Source organism: Amphiura filiformis, chromosome 4 (genome assembly GCF_039555335.1).
Source record: "Amphiura filiformis chromosome 4, Afil_fr2py, whole genome shotgun sequence".
Taxonomy (NCBI): domain Eukaryota; kingdom Metazoa; phylum Echinodermata; class Ophiuroidea; order Amphilepidida; family Amphiuridae; genus Amphiura; species Amphiura filiformis.
The window spans coordinates 474,067-493,263 of NC_092631.1; the positions used below are offsets into that span (position 1 = coordinate 474,067).

General features: G+C 44.2%; 1 protein-coding gene across 6 annotated transcripts in view; it reads right to left on the reverse strand.

The window, feature by feature from the left end:
- LOC140150449 (RNA-binding motif, single-stranded-interacting protein 2-like) overlaps positions 1–18,442 on the reverse strand; it is a 435,798-nt gene extending 417,356 nt beyond the window's left edge. For 3 of the 6 annotated variants that reach the window (XM_072172466.1, XM_072172461.1, XM_072172467.1), the window contains exons 1-2: positions 18,257–18,442; positions 10,910–11,287 (exon numbers count right to left, since the gene is read on the reverse strand). In XM_072172466.1, the coding sequence (XP_072028567.1) occupies positions 10,910–11,206 (297 nt within the window). In that variant the 5' untranslated portion in view covers positions 11,207–11,287; positions 18,257–18,442. The remainder of the gene's footprint in view (positions 1–10,909; positions 11,288–18,256) is intronic. The other 3 variants (XM_072172464.1, XM_072172463.1, XM_072172465.1) reach the window with 3 other exon arrangements.
- Between the last annotated feature and the right edge of the window lie 755 nt (positions 18,443–19,197).

A 19,197-nucleotide genomic window follows, 5' to 3' on the forward strand; every position in this document is an offset into this window, starting at 1 on the left:
CGATCACAGACATAAAACTCCTTACGTAATAAGTTTGGTGGTTAAGAATAGCGACACTGGTTCTTACCATGCTGAGTATTCTGTATAGTCTGAAAACCTGGTACCCGTACACCACCGTATTATGATCGCCGAACAATGTCGGTAAACCTCCGCCCGTCTCTGATTACTAACGTAAAGCGGAAGTATCGTAGAGAAGGGCGAAGGTGGCTTCGGGACACCGCCTGCTAGATCTCCTCAAGGGACAACCGAGCGGTATACCCAAGATGATGAGATAGCTCGTGTCGAGTGGGTCGTGGGACGCGAAACCTTCGCGATCCCCCGGACCCCACCAACACCTGGACCAGCCATTGCGACAGCGGCTGGACCGAAAGGCTCGGTAAGGGTGATGAATGCGGTCGTGAGTCCTCGCAAGGCTTGTGTTCGGAAGAAATAGTGCTGCAGCGCCTTATCGGACACCCCAGCCTATCTTTGGCTTCAGCGAACCTTGCCCAACCCTGGGGATTGGAGAGGGACGAATGTCGGTATGCACCGCGCCCGTTCAGTAGTCACGAGAACAGAGCGCCGAAACAGTGTCGCTCCAGTGTTTGTGAACACGGAAGCTAACCTCGAGACCGTGTGCAACTCAGCACCGCCGTCCGAAGCCAACGCCAAACCGGAAAGCCATCTTGAGAGTTACGTATTTAAGCGTCGCTTTTGACGGACGGTCAAAAGGGTGACCCTTAAAGTAATCTAAGACTGTGTTGGGATCCCTTAGGAGGATCACTTTCCTTTTTGGTAGACACTCGTTGAACATACCGTCGAGGCGTACACTAATAAGGTAACCATCGGCTATGATAGTCGACCCGTCTCGAAACCTCGGTGAATGGAGAGGACAGCTGACTTATAGCTGGCCCCAGTGGCCCGCTGAAGTCTTGCTTGGAACTTTTCTGTCAGAAACTCCGGAACTAGCAGCACAGAGGCTCTAGCGGAGAGCTATTTGTCTCATTGCACCAAGCGTAGTATGGAGCCAGACTCTGGCTATACGCACGGAGGGTAGACTTCCGTCTAGCCCCGGCGATGAGAAAACAGCTTCTGATGAAAAGTATCCCTCCGCTGCGTGTTCCTGGTAAGGGCCATGCAGCTAACTGCAGGTGCTCTAGTGATAGACTGGGTACCTCCGCTCCGGGCATCCGGAGTAGATCTGGTACCTCGGGGAGTGCCAGCGGCCTTGCCGCTAGCAGAATGACAATGCAGTCTTCCCACCCGATCTTGGCCACCACCCTGAGTAGTGAGATCGGAGGGACTGCATAAGCTGTCATCCCTCCCCAGTCTATGGACAGAGCGTCCACGGTGAATGCTTGGGGGTCCGTGACCCTTGAGCAGTACACCGGCAGTGGATGATTGCGATGAGATGCGACCAGATCTTTCGAGGGGTGGTACATCCCCTTGAAGATCGTCTGAGCGACCTGCGGAGCAAGGGACCATTCTGCTGGTCCCGACACCCTTCCTCGTGACAGATTGTGCGCGAGGATGCTGGTGACGCCCGCGATGTGTATCGCTCTCATCGTAATCTGCCTGAACTTGCACCACCCTATCAGGTGTCGTGCATGCAGGCCCAATCGTGGTGGCCCGGAGTCCCCTTGTCTGTTGGGGTAGGCTACCACGGCTGTGTTATCCGTCAGGACAACGGTATGTGATTCCACGATCACCTCCTCGTAAGCGGGGAGGTGGATGTGAAACTCTGTCTCTATGGCCCCCATAGGCCCGAGACGAGAGTCTCCGTGGATGTGGACCCCCAGCCCCGTGTTGACGCTATGGTCGTCACTACGTGACATACCGGGGTGCAGGAAACCTGACACCCTGGGTCAAATTGGGCTGATGGGTCCACCACCAGAGTTCCTCTCGCGCGATCTCCGACAACGGAACCGCGAGGGATATTGGGTGACGACTGGGCCTGCAAGCAGGCTAGAAGGTGTAGTTGGGTAAGCCTAACTTAGAAACGGCAGTACAGTACGAGCTCTACCATACTGGCCATTAGGCCTACCACCTTCATCCATGCCACAGCGGGTTTTGCCCGAGACTCGGCCAAGAGTCAGGCACACCGCACCATGTTAAATCACCCGCCGGGTGAGAGCACCGTGAACCCCTCCGTGAGGGTGATCTGGGCCCCTACAAATAGTGGTGACTCATGCGTCGGGACCACGCTGGACTTTTTGAGCTGATCAAAAATCCAGGGTCCCGCACCCCACGGACTATCAACCCCATGAGACCCGTAGTCTTCAGTGGAGTGCGTCCGTGTATGAGCCAAACGTCCAGGTAGCAACTGATGTTGACACCCTGTGCTTCAGATACGCTGCCACCGCTCTGACCAAGAGTGTTAAACACCCTGGGAGAGATGGACAGGCGGATGGCGGTATCAAAACTGGTAATTTTGATCCTGTACCTAGAAGCGCAGATGCCTCCGATCTTGAGAGGCGATTGGCATATGCAGATAGGCGTCCGAGAGATCTAGCGATGCTGTTCCCATGCCCCTGATGGAGCAGGCTAGCACCGAGGCGAGAGTCCCCATTCTGAACCTCTTGGGCCTGAAGAAGCGTGTTCAACAGCCTGCGGTTCCGGATGGGGCTCCCGTCGCTGGTCTTCCTTGGAGCCAATGGCTCCAAGATCACCATAGAACGGGGGTAGACCGGGACAATCGCCCGCCGTGAGAAGCTGTGTGATCCCTGTCAGTAGTGCCCGGACGCTGGGGGCCGTCCTGACGGCACTACTGTGGACCTCTGAAATGTGCAGATGAATGTGGGGAGACTGGGTTGCCAGTCTGTAACCCCCACTCACCACTGACCATACCCAGGCGCTCAAAGAGATGGTTTCCCACCTCTGGGTGAAAGCCATAAGCGGTCGCCCACTGGGAGATCCCCTGTGGAAAAACGCTGAGCCCCCAGGAATGCTCTGCCTAGCTTCCCTTGGAAGGCGCTTGCTCTTCTTCGGGCTTGCCAGCTGTTCCTGTGCTACCCTTGCGCCTCCCAGAATTGGGTGCTGCAGAGGTAGTGGGCTCGGGTACTGTTGGTGGTGCACGGCCTGCTGAAGTCGGAGCTCCTACCCATGGTAAGGGCAGTTTCCGACCTCTTCAGAGTGCTCCCGCTGGTAGCTTCTTTGCACGGTCCTCCACCGTAGCGCCGAAGCATCCAAAGAGAAAAAGGACCCTGCCTTTCCATCGCGTTGAGCGATTGGAGTGGCAGGCCCCTCCCCCCGGCGCTGAGTGGACCCCCTATGGGCTAGGCCCATGGAGCTCTCGTTGAGGCTAGCTGTTAGCACCGCTAATAGGCTCACCTCGCGGAAGAGCTCAGATGTTGTCTGAGCGTGATACGCTTGACGACATCTGGGTCCCTCTCGGATCCCCTCAGGTAGATCCCATGGTCCTCCCGCGTTACACGCAGAGGAAGCGTGCAAGCACACGGCGTCATAGCTCTACTGAGCTCGACAGCCCTACGATATCTACCCGTGAGGTTTGCCGGGAATGAGAGTGCAGGCGTCCCCTGTGAGGAAGCAGCAGCTGAGCATCCTACTGAAAGGATCCCTGGTCCTCCTCCATGGACTCTCCCCTTAGGGGTGTCCGGAGGAAGATCAGTGCTGTTGCTCCCCTCGCGGGCAGCGGGGAAGGAGACTGTAGTGATGTCACTACCGGACTCAGCTTCCGACTCCTTTCCCTCGCCCACAGTATCCGTATCATGCTCCGATGATGACGGTAACTGAGGACGGGCATCTGAAAGCGGGTAAGAAGGCATAACCACTGTGTGGCTCGCCGACTACCTGCCAGCAGAAGAGGGCGTCTCCCGCAAGACCCTGAGGTATCCGCCATGGCACCACTGGGTCCGCATGCTCTCGCAGCCGTCGTCCTAGCGCTAGCAGCACGGGCCTACCCTGATCAAGATCTGGGTTAGCTCCATGCCGGCTGGCCTGGTCAACAGCTGATGTTGGTACTGCGTGGCCATCGCTGGCGACACTTGCCACGGTGCTAGGCCGTGGAAGAAACACCCTGCGGCGGGTACCACGGGCATACCCAGCCGGCAGCTGACCCTGAAAGGATCCGCCACCAGGGTAACCCCATGGTACTGCAGTACCAGCACCGCCTCCCCCTTGTTGCCACAGAGACTGTGGCGACTAAGGCGGTGCTGCGGTACGGTCGGTGCGGTATCAGCGTGGGTACCCGTGAGGGTTCCCAACTGTGGACCGCTGTACCCTCGCCACACTGCGTTCCCTCTTTGGGGGATCAAGCTGTGTGATGGCGTGGTACCGGCGCGGTACTAGCGTAGGTGTCCGTGAGGGCTCCCGGCTGTGTACCACTGTACCCATGCCTCACTGCGTTCCCCGCAAGGGGATCAAGCCGTGTGTATGGGTACCCCGCTATACCGGCTGTCCCTTGGCTAGAGGGAGCTTGCCTAGTACCACGGGTAGCTGGCGTGCATACCCCCGATCAATCACCTCGCCACCTGAATAGGCAGCGTCAATCAATGGAGCTATGCCCTGTTGATTTGACAGTGATCGATCAAGAGAGGGTAATTGACCCATTGACGGTAATGGATCACCCACGCTCCGCTGGCTCTCGAGGACATAAGTGGGTTGTTGATCAGCTAGGCTGTTCAAGCTACTTACTGTACCCTCTAGAGCCGCCCAAGGTCGCTGTGTGTGGCGGACCACTCACGGCAGCTATGGGCGGGTGCATAGCGGGTACCACTGCAGGCAGGCCGTAGCTCGTCTGTGTAGCTGCGGCCGAGTGCACCTGGGTCGCTGTCCCGTGAGAGACTGCGAGCCCAACCCCTGAATAATCGCCAGCCAGTCCCTGTGGACAGCCAGCAGCTATTCTAGGGCCCAGGGTATCACTCGGCGGTCCCGCCATGGAACGCTGCCGTGTGACAACCCCAGTTGGTTCTGCTAAGACTACACCCACAGCGTTAGCAGCGGTATCGTCTCTGCTGAACCCATGCATGCTAGGGTTCAACCCAGGCAAGCCCGGGTACCCTTGCATGCTGCCCGTCGCTGGCTACTACTGTGGCTGTTTGAGCCTGTAGATATGCCTGCAACAGACGGGTGTCCTCCGCTAAAACCCGTGAGGATTTTCGCTAGAGGACTGGTATCCTCCTGCTACAAACCCGCTAGGGTTTTCGCTGGTGGTTACCGCTCTGCTGCCTGCTACTTTGCTCCGACGTATAGTCAGTGCTTTTCGCTGGCTGCTGAGCCTTTGGACGCCGCTTAGCAGTCCCGAAGGAACCGCCTGCTTGTCCGGGACCGGAGCCCCTTAAGCAGACCTGCCATGACCCATAGGGGCTGTCACAGCAGAATCTACCGTATCGACTGGTATCCTCCTGCTGCAAAACCCGCTAGGGTTTTCGCTGGTGGTTACCGCTCTGCTGCCTGCTACTTTGCTCCGACGTATAGTCAGTGCTTTCGCTGGCTGCTGAGCCTTTGGACGCGCTTAGCAGTCCCGAAGGAACCGCCTGCTTGTCCGGGGACCGGAGCCCCTTAAGCAGACCTGCCATGACCCATAGGGGCTGTCACAGCAGAATCCACCGTGATCGACCTTACCAGTGCCCTTGGTAGATTTCTTCTTCGTCTTATGGCGATGACGGAGCCTATCCAAATCGTCAAGCTGGAACTCGGAGAGTCCTAAGCAAAAGAAAGACATCTAGAAGATCGTGAGCACTCCCTGTGGGTGAAACAGAGCGGTGTGGGTCCCGGCGCTCCGTCACCAGGGAAGGGCAAGCCCGACAGGGCCGAGGCGAGGAGGAGAAAGGGAGGGGGGCACTACCCCCCCAACACGCGCGACTCAAGCCCAGTAAGCAAACCTGAGCACGGAGGCTGGTCGCTAACGTTAGTGGTAAAGTAAGGACTGGCTAACTTTATTACTAAAATGTCAGACGGGTCCCTACCAATCCCCACCGTATGAATATCTGATTAACTTCGTCTTTATTGGACGGTAATGAAGACATAACGATAGAGTAATCACCCTAACATAGCAACAATAACCTACCGTACATGAAATACAATGTGTATGTACAAACATCTATTGTAACTTACAGGCTGCAATGGTTGTTTTACGTGGGAAACAAAATGAATGGCGTCAACGAGCGGCAATTTTGAATTGCTCGTGTGTCCCGTATACAAACGGAGGCACGATATGTAGCTAAGTTTTGGATCGTTTTTGTGACTTTTTCGCTAGAAAATGCCGTCAAAACTATCCTCAGCGAACAATACCGGTTTGGTTTTACCTAAGGTGTGAAACTACAACCAGATATCTCGCCTTTGGTCGAGAATTGATACACAGTGCTATGAACAATCGATAGGCACGTCTGTGTCAGTCGGAGACCAAGGAGGATAAGGACGATCATATGGTGTGACGTCACCTTTTGGGTGAGTCCACCGGGGATCGGGGTTTTTGTTATTTATTCATTTATGTGGGACAAAATGACTATTGGTTTTTCCGCATCTCGGGATCGATGCAAGAAGTATCTTAATCAACATCGGAAGCGGTAAGATCGACCGGTGTACTGAGTCTAATGAGGTTAAATGGGAAAAAAAATATTTATATCTTGAAAATTTAACTGTGGAGCTGTATAGGAAAATTATTATTGCAATTACGATATCATAAAATTGCTGTTTTCCTACAAAGGCAACAAATTTCGCTGATTCCAATTTGGTGTATGTTGGTAATACGTTTAGTCTAAGAGCAAGGGGTTTTGAAAAATGGTTGAGTTCAACACCCATATCAACCAATCTTTGATACTATGGGGTGTTGATATATAGACCCTCGACTCAAATTGTACACACTTAAAACTACGGGGTCAAAAAATGACCCAAACGGGGTCATTTTTGACCCCAGCATAGTTATCAACTAAACACCATACCACTAACGGGGTCATTTTGACCCCATTGGTCGGGGTCATTGCAATGACTACGTATTTGGGTCAAATAGTAACCCATTGGGGTCAAAATATTACCACATTTCGGGGTCAAATGAAATGACCCCTTCAAAAGGGTTGCCTTATTGGGTTACTTAATGACCTCATTTCGGGGTCAAATGAAATGACCCATTTGAAAGGGTTGTTTTATAGGGTTACTCAATAACCACATTTAGGGGTTGTTTGCATGGATTTTTTAGTAGGCCTATGGTCATGCTGGTCCCACCAGGACATAAGTGTGTTTCTGCACAGAGAAAGCATTACATAAACTGCAAAATGCATCTGTGTATCACACTCACACGCAGTCAGTCATCGCCTATGACAGTTCACGTATTATAAGCTTACATGATATAAGCTTATAACAACTGCAGCCAAGACACCGCCACGACAGCATGAAATTGGAATGAATCTGCGTGCATAGACAAGGGTCTATGCATCCTTGCAGTCTCACTTTTCAACTAACTTTTCATATTCCATCATGCAGACAAGCACACACGACAATCCGCTGAGCTGCACAATCAGAACAAATATGGCGCTGATGTGACCACATGGAAAGCCGATGCACACCGTGTGTGCAAATAGTTCCGAAATGCAAGTCATTATAAAGTTGACAAATTGGGTAACTTCGGTCAAAAAATTTAATAAGTTTTATTTATTAATCAACAAACATTAATTGCAGCTCATGTTTAAACTCATTTATGAATTGAGATTTTCAAAGCGGAAGATTGAAACTGATATCAATGCGCGACGGTATCGGCAAAATGACCACTAAGTTTTTGACCACGTTCGTCGTTGCTAAAATGACCTCGTGAATGTGGTCAAATTAAAACAGTACAACCCCCTTGAAGGGTCAAAACAACCCCAAATGTGGTCAATTCAAAATGACCACGGAAAATATAACCCCGTAGTTTTTAGTGTGTAGGGTACAATAGCTAAATAGGGAGCTACGGGGATGGTTGCAGTAATGTCCACGGTTGGAATGTGAAGCAAACACACCCCCGCCCCCCACACCGTTCATATCAACACAGCCAGACTGATAATAAAACATTGACCTTTCTAATCAATATTTAATAAGCTTGTTTCACTGATAATATGAAGTCAATGATATTAATATAGGTTAACTTGAGGTCATCATTAAAACTAATTGAGGTGACCCAGAGGTATGGTCTGTATTATTATGTATTTCTGTCTGCCTTATGGTACATGTAGCATTTGGAATTTCATTCAGCTACATTTAGCTTTGTATAGAAGTACAGAATCGTTATGCCATCTCTTTTATATGGGAAATTTTCTCAATTATCGGTTTTAAGGAAATTGGATCATTTAGTTTCCTATTGCCCACCCCTGTCAAATTTTCAATTTTGCCAAATCACATTAGTTGATTCTAAAGCTATGCTGATAACTTTCATGACCATACACAGGGAGGAAGGGGTGTACAGGGTGTGGCAGCTCCTCCCTCCTCCACCCAAAAAAATGTCTCTCCACAAAACAGGGTAAAAATGTCCAAGAAGATCCAAATTAGAAAGAAACAATTAACATTTTCATGTTAAACTACTTAAAATAACTCCCAAAAGTCCATTACAGGGGGGCGAAGTCCACTTTTGGCATGAAAGTGATTTTATTTTCCACATAAGATCCACATTTTGGAAATTCTGCATCCTCTAAAAGATCCTGCATACAGGCCTATTAAATTTTGAAAAAAAATAATTTGAATATAACCCAACTACTGATATCTTGGGACTGATATCCCTTTAATACTTTTCCTATAGATTTTTTTCCTACAGAAATAATATCCATAATTACCAATTGTGCTAGTTCCATGCATGTGGGGGTGAGACACAGCGAGCAGAAGCAGCGGGTTTCGACACAGGAAAATTACAACTGAATTTCTTATACAACCAGGAAAAATGAGCAATTTATCACTATTCACAACATGCTCATCTATGAGGGCAAAGTTCTTTAACCCTAACACATTTACACATTCATTGAATGAAATTTGAACATTTAGGTACAAAAACTCATACTCTGCGACTTGAGGTCAAATTTTGCACTATGATTGTTTAATTGAGGTTATTGAACTATGCCATTAGGATGCGGCCATTGTGGCCCATAGTGATTTCTATACCCATAAATTGCTCATTTCCACACAAAACTGTATATGACACCGAAATACATGTAATCTCATCAGGAGTGTTACAAAGAGATTTATGGTTTCATGATATTTAAAGCATGTCTGAAAATTGTATTGTTCCAATATCTGTGATGAAAGTAGCCTACTGAAAATATAAGAAAATGATTGATAAATTCCAATCTCAAAATGGATTTGGATGGCAAATGGCGCTGTATGCTTGGTAGGATCAAATTCTTCTTCAAACCATCCATTATGGTGGTCCATGCGGGGGATTTTTCTGAATCAAAATAAAACAAGATCATAATGTGTACAAATGGCCTCATATAGAACTAGTGTGGGCATATATCCGACATGATATTTTTGTGTTAAATATTTTGTAGACCACTGCTACATGTAGATGCAGTTATATTGCAAATATGAATTTATCATGTGCTCATTGTGCTGATCCTATCGAGGTGGCCATATTGAATCATTATATCATTGAATTTTTATTAATCTGGTATTGTTTTCAGCACCCCTTAGGAGATGACAAAAAGCCTACCCCTAGGCATACCACCACTAAATGTACTAAACTTCCTGATTACCAATTCTACCATTTTGCTAAAATCGGAAATGGTTTCCTCTTAAGATGAAGCATCAGCGACGTAATAGAGTAACATTCAAATCCTAAGACCATGCATACCAGTTTTCACTCTAGTTACGTATGTCAGGCATTCAGATTGGCCTTGCTTGATTAGAGCTAGTAGTATTAATCATGCTGCCAGATTGAAAAGTGGTAGCAGAATTCAGAAACCATGCTCAAAACCATAGATGATAGCAGAATATTTTTGAAGCCATGAAGCATACGGTTCAAAAATTATTCTTTCAAGTTTCTTCAGATTGTAACACTAAATCATTATCCTATTACATAGATCTCTAGAGCCTGATCCTATTCCTATCCCTAACTTAACTTTATCCTAGACTATTACTATATTATTTCACCTACAGTTAAGAAGTGATTTAGGTGCATATTTCTCTGATCGCATGCAGAAAGTTGAAATCATGCATGCCAACCTATTAAAGCCCACAGAATGTGTATACGTCCGTACAAGAATGCCTTGTCTCACACTCCAACAGCAACCACATTGGAAATGATGAAGTGTAGTTACAAAGGGCACCTAAGGTAATGCCTAGATGAATTCTTACCCAAAATAACTGAACATGTAACAATTACAAATATGTCATCAATAATGGACCATTCTGACACTCTTCTTCAACTCTTTCTTACAGAGCCCCTGATTGGTTAATTACATGATATAACCATCTGAGTAACCAATCTCAGCAATTTCAAGTGTAATTCCCTTCAGCCATACAACTGTCTCCTTACCATATCTCTTGGCTCAATTTATGATATAGGGGCCTAGCTAGCCCTATTTGTCACCCATCAAAATAGGTCCCATTACACGAGAGAATTGCCATCATTTCAAACAAAACCATGCATAGCCTCTACAAATGGAGATGAAGGAGTCCACTACCTTAGTCATATAGTCATCCAGGAATGATAACCACTTGCCATTTTGACAATGCTGATTAAGAACAAGGGTCTGACTCTGTCAGGCAGTCGGAATGGCAAAGATTGCTATTTTACTTCTTTTTAAGGACCCTACAGACTTTTTACTGGATGTAGAATATTTGATATTTATATATTTCTACCAGATATTCTGTGTAACATATTATCAATTTTACATCATCAAACATTCGTTAGAACTTTTACCGGTACTGGAAATAGAATGGGAACATGAAACATTCTACGTCGAATACTTGGGAGTCTGTAGCGGCCTTTATTCATATTTATCAAACTTACAGTTTTGTCTTCTCCTAGACTTGTTACCGTCCTATTTCCATCTCCTTCGTATTCCTGCCTTACACCACCAGTCGGAGTACCGTCCCCATTGTGTTGTAGCTCCCCCGGATCACCCCCACCTGACGACACCGATGACGCCACCACCACCACACCCTGGTCTAGGCCGATGGGGACAGCCTGAGCAGCAGCCTCATGCCCAGTTGGGTGCGATGTGGGAGGCCCTCCTGCAGTATCTAATTGTGGATGTGAACTTTGTTGGCGTGGATGATGCTGCTGCAGACTGCCTGGGTTACTCATAGTATGCGTTGCAGATCCCTCCTGTTTGTAATTCCTTGTTTTCGGTCTTGTTTCTTGCACCACTTATATTTTTTAATGTGTCTAGATGTATGGGGAAAAAAGAAAAACATGTATTGAAGTAAATTTGAAGTCTTTGCACTAACATCACAAAATCATGTTTCACAACTTTTGAAGAGTCGCAATGTCAAATTTTTTGAAAGGGTTGACCTTTGATCAAAATTCTCTAGTAGTAGCATAAAAAGTACATAGAATTTTCGTTGTGGTTTGCGAGAATCAAAATCCATCATAGTCACTGCATTTACTGTATGATACAATGAGAGAAGTTGATTCTTGCAACCGAATCTTACAAGAATCATTACAAGAATCGATTCTGAGATTCTCGTCGAAATCTAGGCCCTGATTCAACTTAAGTACAGAACCTCAAATGTCAGTTTTTGAATTCATTGACATATTTGTTCTAATATTATTCACATGACCATCTTTAATTAAATTCTGACTTTTTGAATATGCCTATATTAAGAGGCTAAGCAAAGAATCTATCATATGGTTAAATACATTGCCTTTTTCATGTTTTTTTATACGTACAAACAGGCAAGTACAAGTCAAAATTTTTATTATTTTGCTTGACTGTGCCCTATTTAAAATCCCAATTCCACACCAATGTTTATACACAAAATTAATCATATTTTTTTTACCATTTCTTTAACATGCAAAGAAACCATGCACTAGAGAATTGCCTTTTTGAAGGAATACCAATAGCCAGACATATCATCAACATCACCACAAGAAAAAAAAAAGATTGAAGAACACTGAATTACGAATATAGGTTGCAGCTTTCTTTAAGGATTTACTCAAATTACACCGTAGTTCATAAGAAATTAACAACAACGATGCATGCAGCCTGCACCCACGCAAAATGTACCATGATACACATGGTCACAACATATCAGCGGCCATGTTTGGATTCGGTCAGGGCAGAAAGGAGTGTGCAAAAATTAGTGAAAGTTTCTTGAGCCAATTAAAATTAAGGAGGGTAAATATTGCCCTATACATCTTGTACCAGATATAAAGGCAAATTCCAAAATGTCAAATTTTAGTGAAAATTATGCAATCATATTCATGTAATGAGCCCATTTAAGTTCAGGAAGATAAGGGACTACATGATAGGCTGAAAATTCCCAAATAAGTTTGTTAAGTTTTTTGCTAAATTTTGCAAAATAATGAAAGAGCAAGAGACCCTTTTAATTTTGGAGTATTGATTCGTTGAAAAATTCTCCAAATGATCAAGTTTGTACCGTATTTTATTTTGTGTTTGCTAATTAATGAAAAGAGTACACATTAACTATACAGTCAATCATATTCTGAGAAAATCTGAATTGCAGAAGATCCCCCTAATGAACTGGATATGCCCAAAATGCTCAATTTGTTTCTCCCGGAGGGGCCACACAAGTTTCACGGTGTGTGAACATGAATTGTAGCGAATGGCGTTTAGGAGTTCAAAATGGTGCATTTTGGAGTCGTTTTTAGTGATCCTGCTATTTCACAAAGCATGTTTCCTCAATCCTTATTGGTGCTTCCCTGTATGTTTTAAGCTTGCATCATTCCACATAATTTATAATCACTACATAAGTCAGTATGGGCAGTTAACATACATATTCAATTGTGTTGAATCTAATCGGTGAGCAGCGGTTACCTGTAGTGCTAAAAACTGTGAAAACAGGCCCGTAACCAGGGGGCTGGGGGCAGCCCCCCATCCCCAAATGCTCAAAAAGTCCCATTTGCAAGTGTAGCGAGTGAAAAAAATAGGGTTTTTTATGCAAATTTTGGGAAAAAAGTCCACTTTTTCAAAATCTGCCCCCCCCTAGTCCACAAAGGTCCAAATTTGGAAAAAAGTCCACTTTTTCAAAATCAGCACCCCCACACCAAAAATTTTTTAAATCCTGATAACGGGCCTGTGTGAGAACGAGATTGTTTGAATCTCCGAAATGTTGACAGCCGATGCCAATTTAGGTAATCTTCAATTCATAATTCTCCTCTACCAATTTCTGACTTACATCATAGCCAAGGGGCAAGGGGAAAGCCCCCTTGAAACATCTTCCCACTCCCTGCTCATAAAAGGTGGACACACTTGATCATGGATATCCACGGTTTTAAGACCCATTCAGAGGGCACCAAACAGCCTACAAAATTATTTAGCACTTTGGACCCCCATTCTCAAGTCCACAGTGTGGCGATGATGAACTGTCAGACTTGTATAAATGTCCATGTTTCTATATTGAAATGTCACAATGTTTAAAATATGTCCCAATCCAATTGTTCAATTTCAACTAGAATTCTGCGGTTCGTAATTAAGGTGGCCCCCACAACAAAGGTTGGTAAATAAAGAACACTGTCACAAGACCAAGTTTGATATAAAATTGGACGGATTGAGTGTGATACCTGAATTTATCGGTCGAGCTAGAGTTTTCAAATACCATGCAAGACAAAGTCGAGCGTGATATTTGAAAACTCTAGCAAGATCGATAAATTCAGGTATCATCTGAAAGTATCCATCCAATTTTATCATGTCTTCAGAATCTTTTTTGGTTAAAAACATGATTTTTAGTATTTAAAAAAAAAAGATTTTTAGTAGAAAACATTTTTGGTCAAAAACGTGACTTTGCTTAAAATTGTGATTTCTGCTCAAAATGTGATTTTTGGTCAAAAATGTGATTTTTAGTCAAAAATGTGAAAAATGTGATTTTTGGTCAAAAATGTGATTTTTGGTCAAAAATGTGATTTTTTGGTCAAAAAATATTTTTTGGTCAAAATGTGATTTTTGGTCAAAAATGTGTTTTAAGCGGATTAAAGACAATGTAGGCAAAATATGCTAATGAGCTCATTAATATTCATAAATATGCAAATAATGTGACACGAAACTATACAGCACATGTGGCCACCATACCCTATCACCGTACCAAGTTTGAAGTTGATCAGCCATTGCGTTGGAGCTGGACAGTGGATTAATGAATTTGCTTCTGCCCGGACAGCCAAACAAAGATACAAAGAAAGAATCAAACAAACAAACAACCATCTGGGCGATAACATAAGCCCCACATATATGTGGGGTCAAGAAACATAACATCCACAGTCATTCTACAAAATGTCCACATTCAGATAGTGGAAGTCTGAATATAACATCCAAGTTTGCATTGTCAAACACAAAGTCCGCATTTGGACGCTACATGTTTGATATTCCTATGCAAGTTTGAACAGCACCAATGCCTACCATGTCACTAACTATAGGCCTAATAAATACTCCGCATTACTCTCACATACATGCCTCCGATCTGTCATCACTCTCTACTATACAAACTGTATGCTAAGACATACATTATGTATGTAGGGTAGAGACTGCCATTATCACAGACAGACATGCAAACCAAAGCACTATAACCAACAATACTACAGTATAGTCATTCATTTTATATGGGGACTATTCATTCTTTCAATTCAAACTGTATTCAATATAATATAGCAATATTTCACTTCTCGAGGTTTGGATTAATACGATATGGATTAAATGATACATGTGGATATATTATCAAATCCTTGCCATTCCTGAATTTGTGAAAAAGCAATATATAGCCCAATGTTTTTACACTATAACAGACGTTGCAGTTTACCAGTGATTTTCAGCTATCCATAGTGATGGTGATTTTTAGTTCTCTGTAGCGAGTTTAATTTTTCTGATGAAAGCTCTGGTTCTCAGTTGCAATATTCCACCAAACTGATTAGCTTCGCTTAGGGCTTTGACTCCTTCTGCCTAAGGGCTTTTTGGCGACGGGAAAGGAAAAAAGGAAGGAAAGAGAGAAAACAAAGAAAGATGTTGTTTGCTCCGGGTGGGATTCAAACCCGAGACCCCTCGCATGCCAAGCACTCGGTCGGCAACACTTTGCCACGGGTCTTGGGCTTCGCTGGCCAGCAAAACCGTGCCTATACCGGTATATCATGATATCACTTAGGGCGATTGCGTCATCACACCACTTGGATGAACGCATGAACAGCGCATATATCAAGTAGTATTTTGTATTACACCATCCTGTTAGGGTTAAGGTTTTCAGGACAAAATTTGTCACTGTGGAATATGTTGTTCAAATAAAAATTCCTTTAAAAAAGGAATGGGGTGCCCAACAGCTTTGATGTGATGTGCTGAAATGTAATAGTTTGGATAAAATTTTCTTCTTTTAAAAACAATGTTGTAACAAATTGTATAAAAAAGGGCAGAATTGACAAATATGTTTGAAAAATTGTATTTTTGTTTTCAGGTGCCTATAATTCTTTATTTCTTTTTTTTTTTTTTGTGCTCTTCACTTTTTCAAGCCATCAAAAATAATTGGGCCAACCTTTTCGGGCTGTTGAAAGGGGTGGTAAAATTCACCTTTTCTCCAGCCCCCGGGTAGGAGCGGCCTGGGTACTCCATGCCACTGCGTATGATACTAGTAGGGTATGGGGGTGGTGAAGTCCTCACATAGTCAATGCACCAAGACGTTAGCTATTGAGGGAGTACTTAGGTATGGGGGTGAAGTCCTCACATGGTCAATGTACCAAGTCCTCACATGGTCAATGTACCAAGGATGTTAGCTATCAAGGGGGCACTAAGGTATGGGTGAAGTCCTCACATGATAAATGTACCAAGATGTTAGCTACTAATGGGGTACTAGGGTATGGGGGTGAAGTCCTCACATGTTCAATACACCTTGAGACGTTTGCTATCAAGGGGTTACTTCGGTATGGTGGTGAAGTCCTCACATGGTCAATGTCCCAAGACGTTAGCTATCAAGGGGATAGTAGGGAATGGGGTGAAATCCTCACATGGTCAATGTACCAATGATGTTAGCTATCGAGAGTACTATTGTATTGTATCGAGGGATTATTGTATTGTATCGAGGGATTACTATTGTATGGGGGTGTTGAAGTTCTCACATGGTATGGTCAATGCACCAAGACGTTAGCTATCAAGGGAGTATTAGGGAATGGGGGTGAAGTCCTCACATGGTCAATGTACCAAGGACGTTAGCTATCAAGGGAGTACTATTGTATGGGGGTGAAATCCACACATGGTCAATGCAGAAAGATGTTAGCTATCAAGGAGTACTAGGGAATGGGGATGAAGTCCTCACATAATAGTAAATGATATCAACAATGAATGACCATCTCCCTTATCATGCTTAATATGTAAATAAACAGTTTGCTGCACACTGTCTTCAATGCACATGCACTGTGCATGAAATGGGTGTAATTATTTGTGTTTCTTAGGTTCTTAATTAAAAATGGGGGAAAGGAATTCATTTTACTAGGGTATGGGGGTGAAGTCCTCACATGGTCAATGTACCAAGGACGTTAGCTATCAAGGGAGTATTAGGGTATGGGAGTGAAGTCTTCACATGGTCAATGTACCAAGGACGTTAGCTATCAAGGGAGTATTAGGGTATGGGGGTGAAGTCCTCACATGGTCAATGTACCAAGGACGTTAGCTATCAAGGGAGTATTAGGGTATGGGAGTGAAGTCTTCACATGGTCAATGTACCAAGGATGTTAGCTATTGAGGAATTACTATTGTATGGAGGTGGTGAAGTCCTCACATGGTCAATGCATCAAGACATTAGGTATCAAGGGAGTAATTTGGGGAATGGGGTGAAGTCCTCACATCTATAGTCAATGTACCAATGACGTTAGCTACGGTATCAAGGGGATACTAGTAGGGTATGGGGGTGGTGAAGTCCTCACATCGTCATTGGACAATGTACCAAGGATGTTAGCTATCAACGGAGTAGGGCATGCTAGGGTATGGGAGTGAAGTCCTCACATGGTCAATGCACCAAGATGTTAGCTATCAAGGGAGCTCTTATCATACATTTTGTACTGACTGGGCTACCCTGGTAAAATATGACTTTTAAATAACAAAATAAATAAATAAATAGATAAATAAACAGTGGCATACGCAGCACATTGAAAGTGAGGGGGCCAGGTTGTTCAATTCCCCCGAATGGAGTCTGATTAGGAGCAAATTTTGACATTTTTAACATTTTTCTGCCAAATCCACAGAATGACCAACCAAAAGTGGGGGGCCATGGCCCCCCTGCCCCCCCCCTTTGCGCATGCCACTGTAAATAAATAATAGCCTCAGGTCAAGTTTTTACTATTTTTGGGCAAATTTAGAATAGAACTCTAGTCTTGTTCACAATCTTGGATTTCTGTGATGACCCACCTTAGGCCTTCATTTTGAATGTTCCCACCTCTGCCACCAAAAAGTATTTCCTGTATTATCAATGTGGGTTTATTGGGGTTCCATAAAAAAAAATCCATTGGGACTGTTTACATTGAGTTGATTTGTAAATAAATCAATAATTGCTCAATACCCCATCACTGTAATATCAGCACAAATGTAGGCCTAAGCAGCAAAATAAATATGCAAGAGGTCGACAGGTCCAAGTGGATTTTGGTATGAAATTGGAATTTAGTAACAGATTCTTCAATTTGTCAAGTTTTATCCTATATAGGCCTACATCAGAACATAATTTTTGGCTAGAGTACTTTGCATGCACCATCGCAAACAGCTGTCAAAATCTTTGCTAAACAAAGTTTCCCTTTAAATGACACGACCTGACCTTGTAATTGATGTTGATATTTCAAGCATGCACAAATTGAAAACACGGTGTGCATGCAAAACGCTCCGTGTGCAACGGGTTATCCAAGTTATACATTCCCATCAAGCATGTAGCCAAAACATACCCTGAACAGAATAGATATATGTTACTTTTTACAGGAAATGAACAGCGTCAGTTAATATTAGTTCAAAAGCAGCCATTTTCCTAATGATGAGATATATCCACAAGAAGTTAACATCTGCCAGGGCTCGCTGACACTTGACAGCTCGACTAGTCACACAGCACGGGGGGAAAATGACTCACTTGTGCTGAAGTGCCGGCACCAGTCGCTGCGTAACTTCGCCTCAAATTAGCCGTATTTAAAGCGAATCATGGAATGATTTTCATGCCGCTCACTTACCTAACTTACAAGACTTTCAATCTGTTGGTATGACACTGTCAATATGATTGAAGATTTGGTGCAATTTTAGGAAATCCTTGGAAAGATTTGCCCCAGTAATAGATGTTTTCGCTGCAGCACCACGGGACGCCCCCTTTTTCCGGAAAATCACATTCACCGCGTTGGATGGCAATATCTTCAACATGTCATCAGTGAAGGAGCATACTTTTCTTGAGTAGTCATACTCACACATGTCCATCTGCGGCATATACGTAGTAAATACTTTGTAAATGAGACTACGCCTGATGACAACATTGGCCTTAAATGAGCTTTAGAGGGAGACGTTACAATAATAAAAGTTAATAAATTGGTGTCGGCTATGTCGGTGAAGTAATGTTTTATCTACATTTACAAAATAAAAGTAACAAGAAATTTTAGAACTCTTTTACAAAATAATTAGGAATTTAAATGCACAAAAACTTAAATAATTAGAAGAAACTAATAAAAAAAAATCAGACAAAGGACTGATTTTCGCCGGGGATTTTTGATTAGTCATTTAATCATAGTCATTCAATTAAGGGGGTACTACACCCCTGGCCAATTTTGTGCCTATTTTTCTCAAAAATTCTGGCGCATTGGTGACAGGTAAGATATGTATATTATAGGGGCAATGACTACAACTACTGCACTGGAAATTCAGCAACTCAAGGCAAGTAGTTATTGATTTATTGATCAAATATTGGTTTTCCCTCATTTTTGACTGTAACTCCACAACTGTTGTCTGTGCTGAAATAAATTTTCTAGATTTTCCAGTGCAGTAGTTGTAGTCCTTGCCCCTATAATATACATATCTTACTTGTCACCAATGCGCTATAATTTTTGAGAAAAATGCAAAAAAGGCACACAATTGGGCAGGGGTGTAGTACCCCCTTAAAATGACTGAAAGCACGAAGTCATAAATT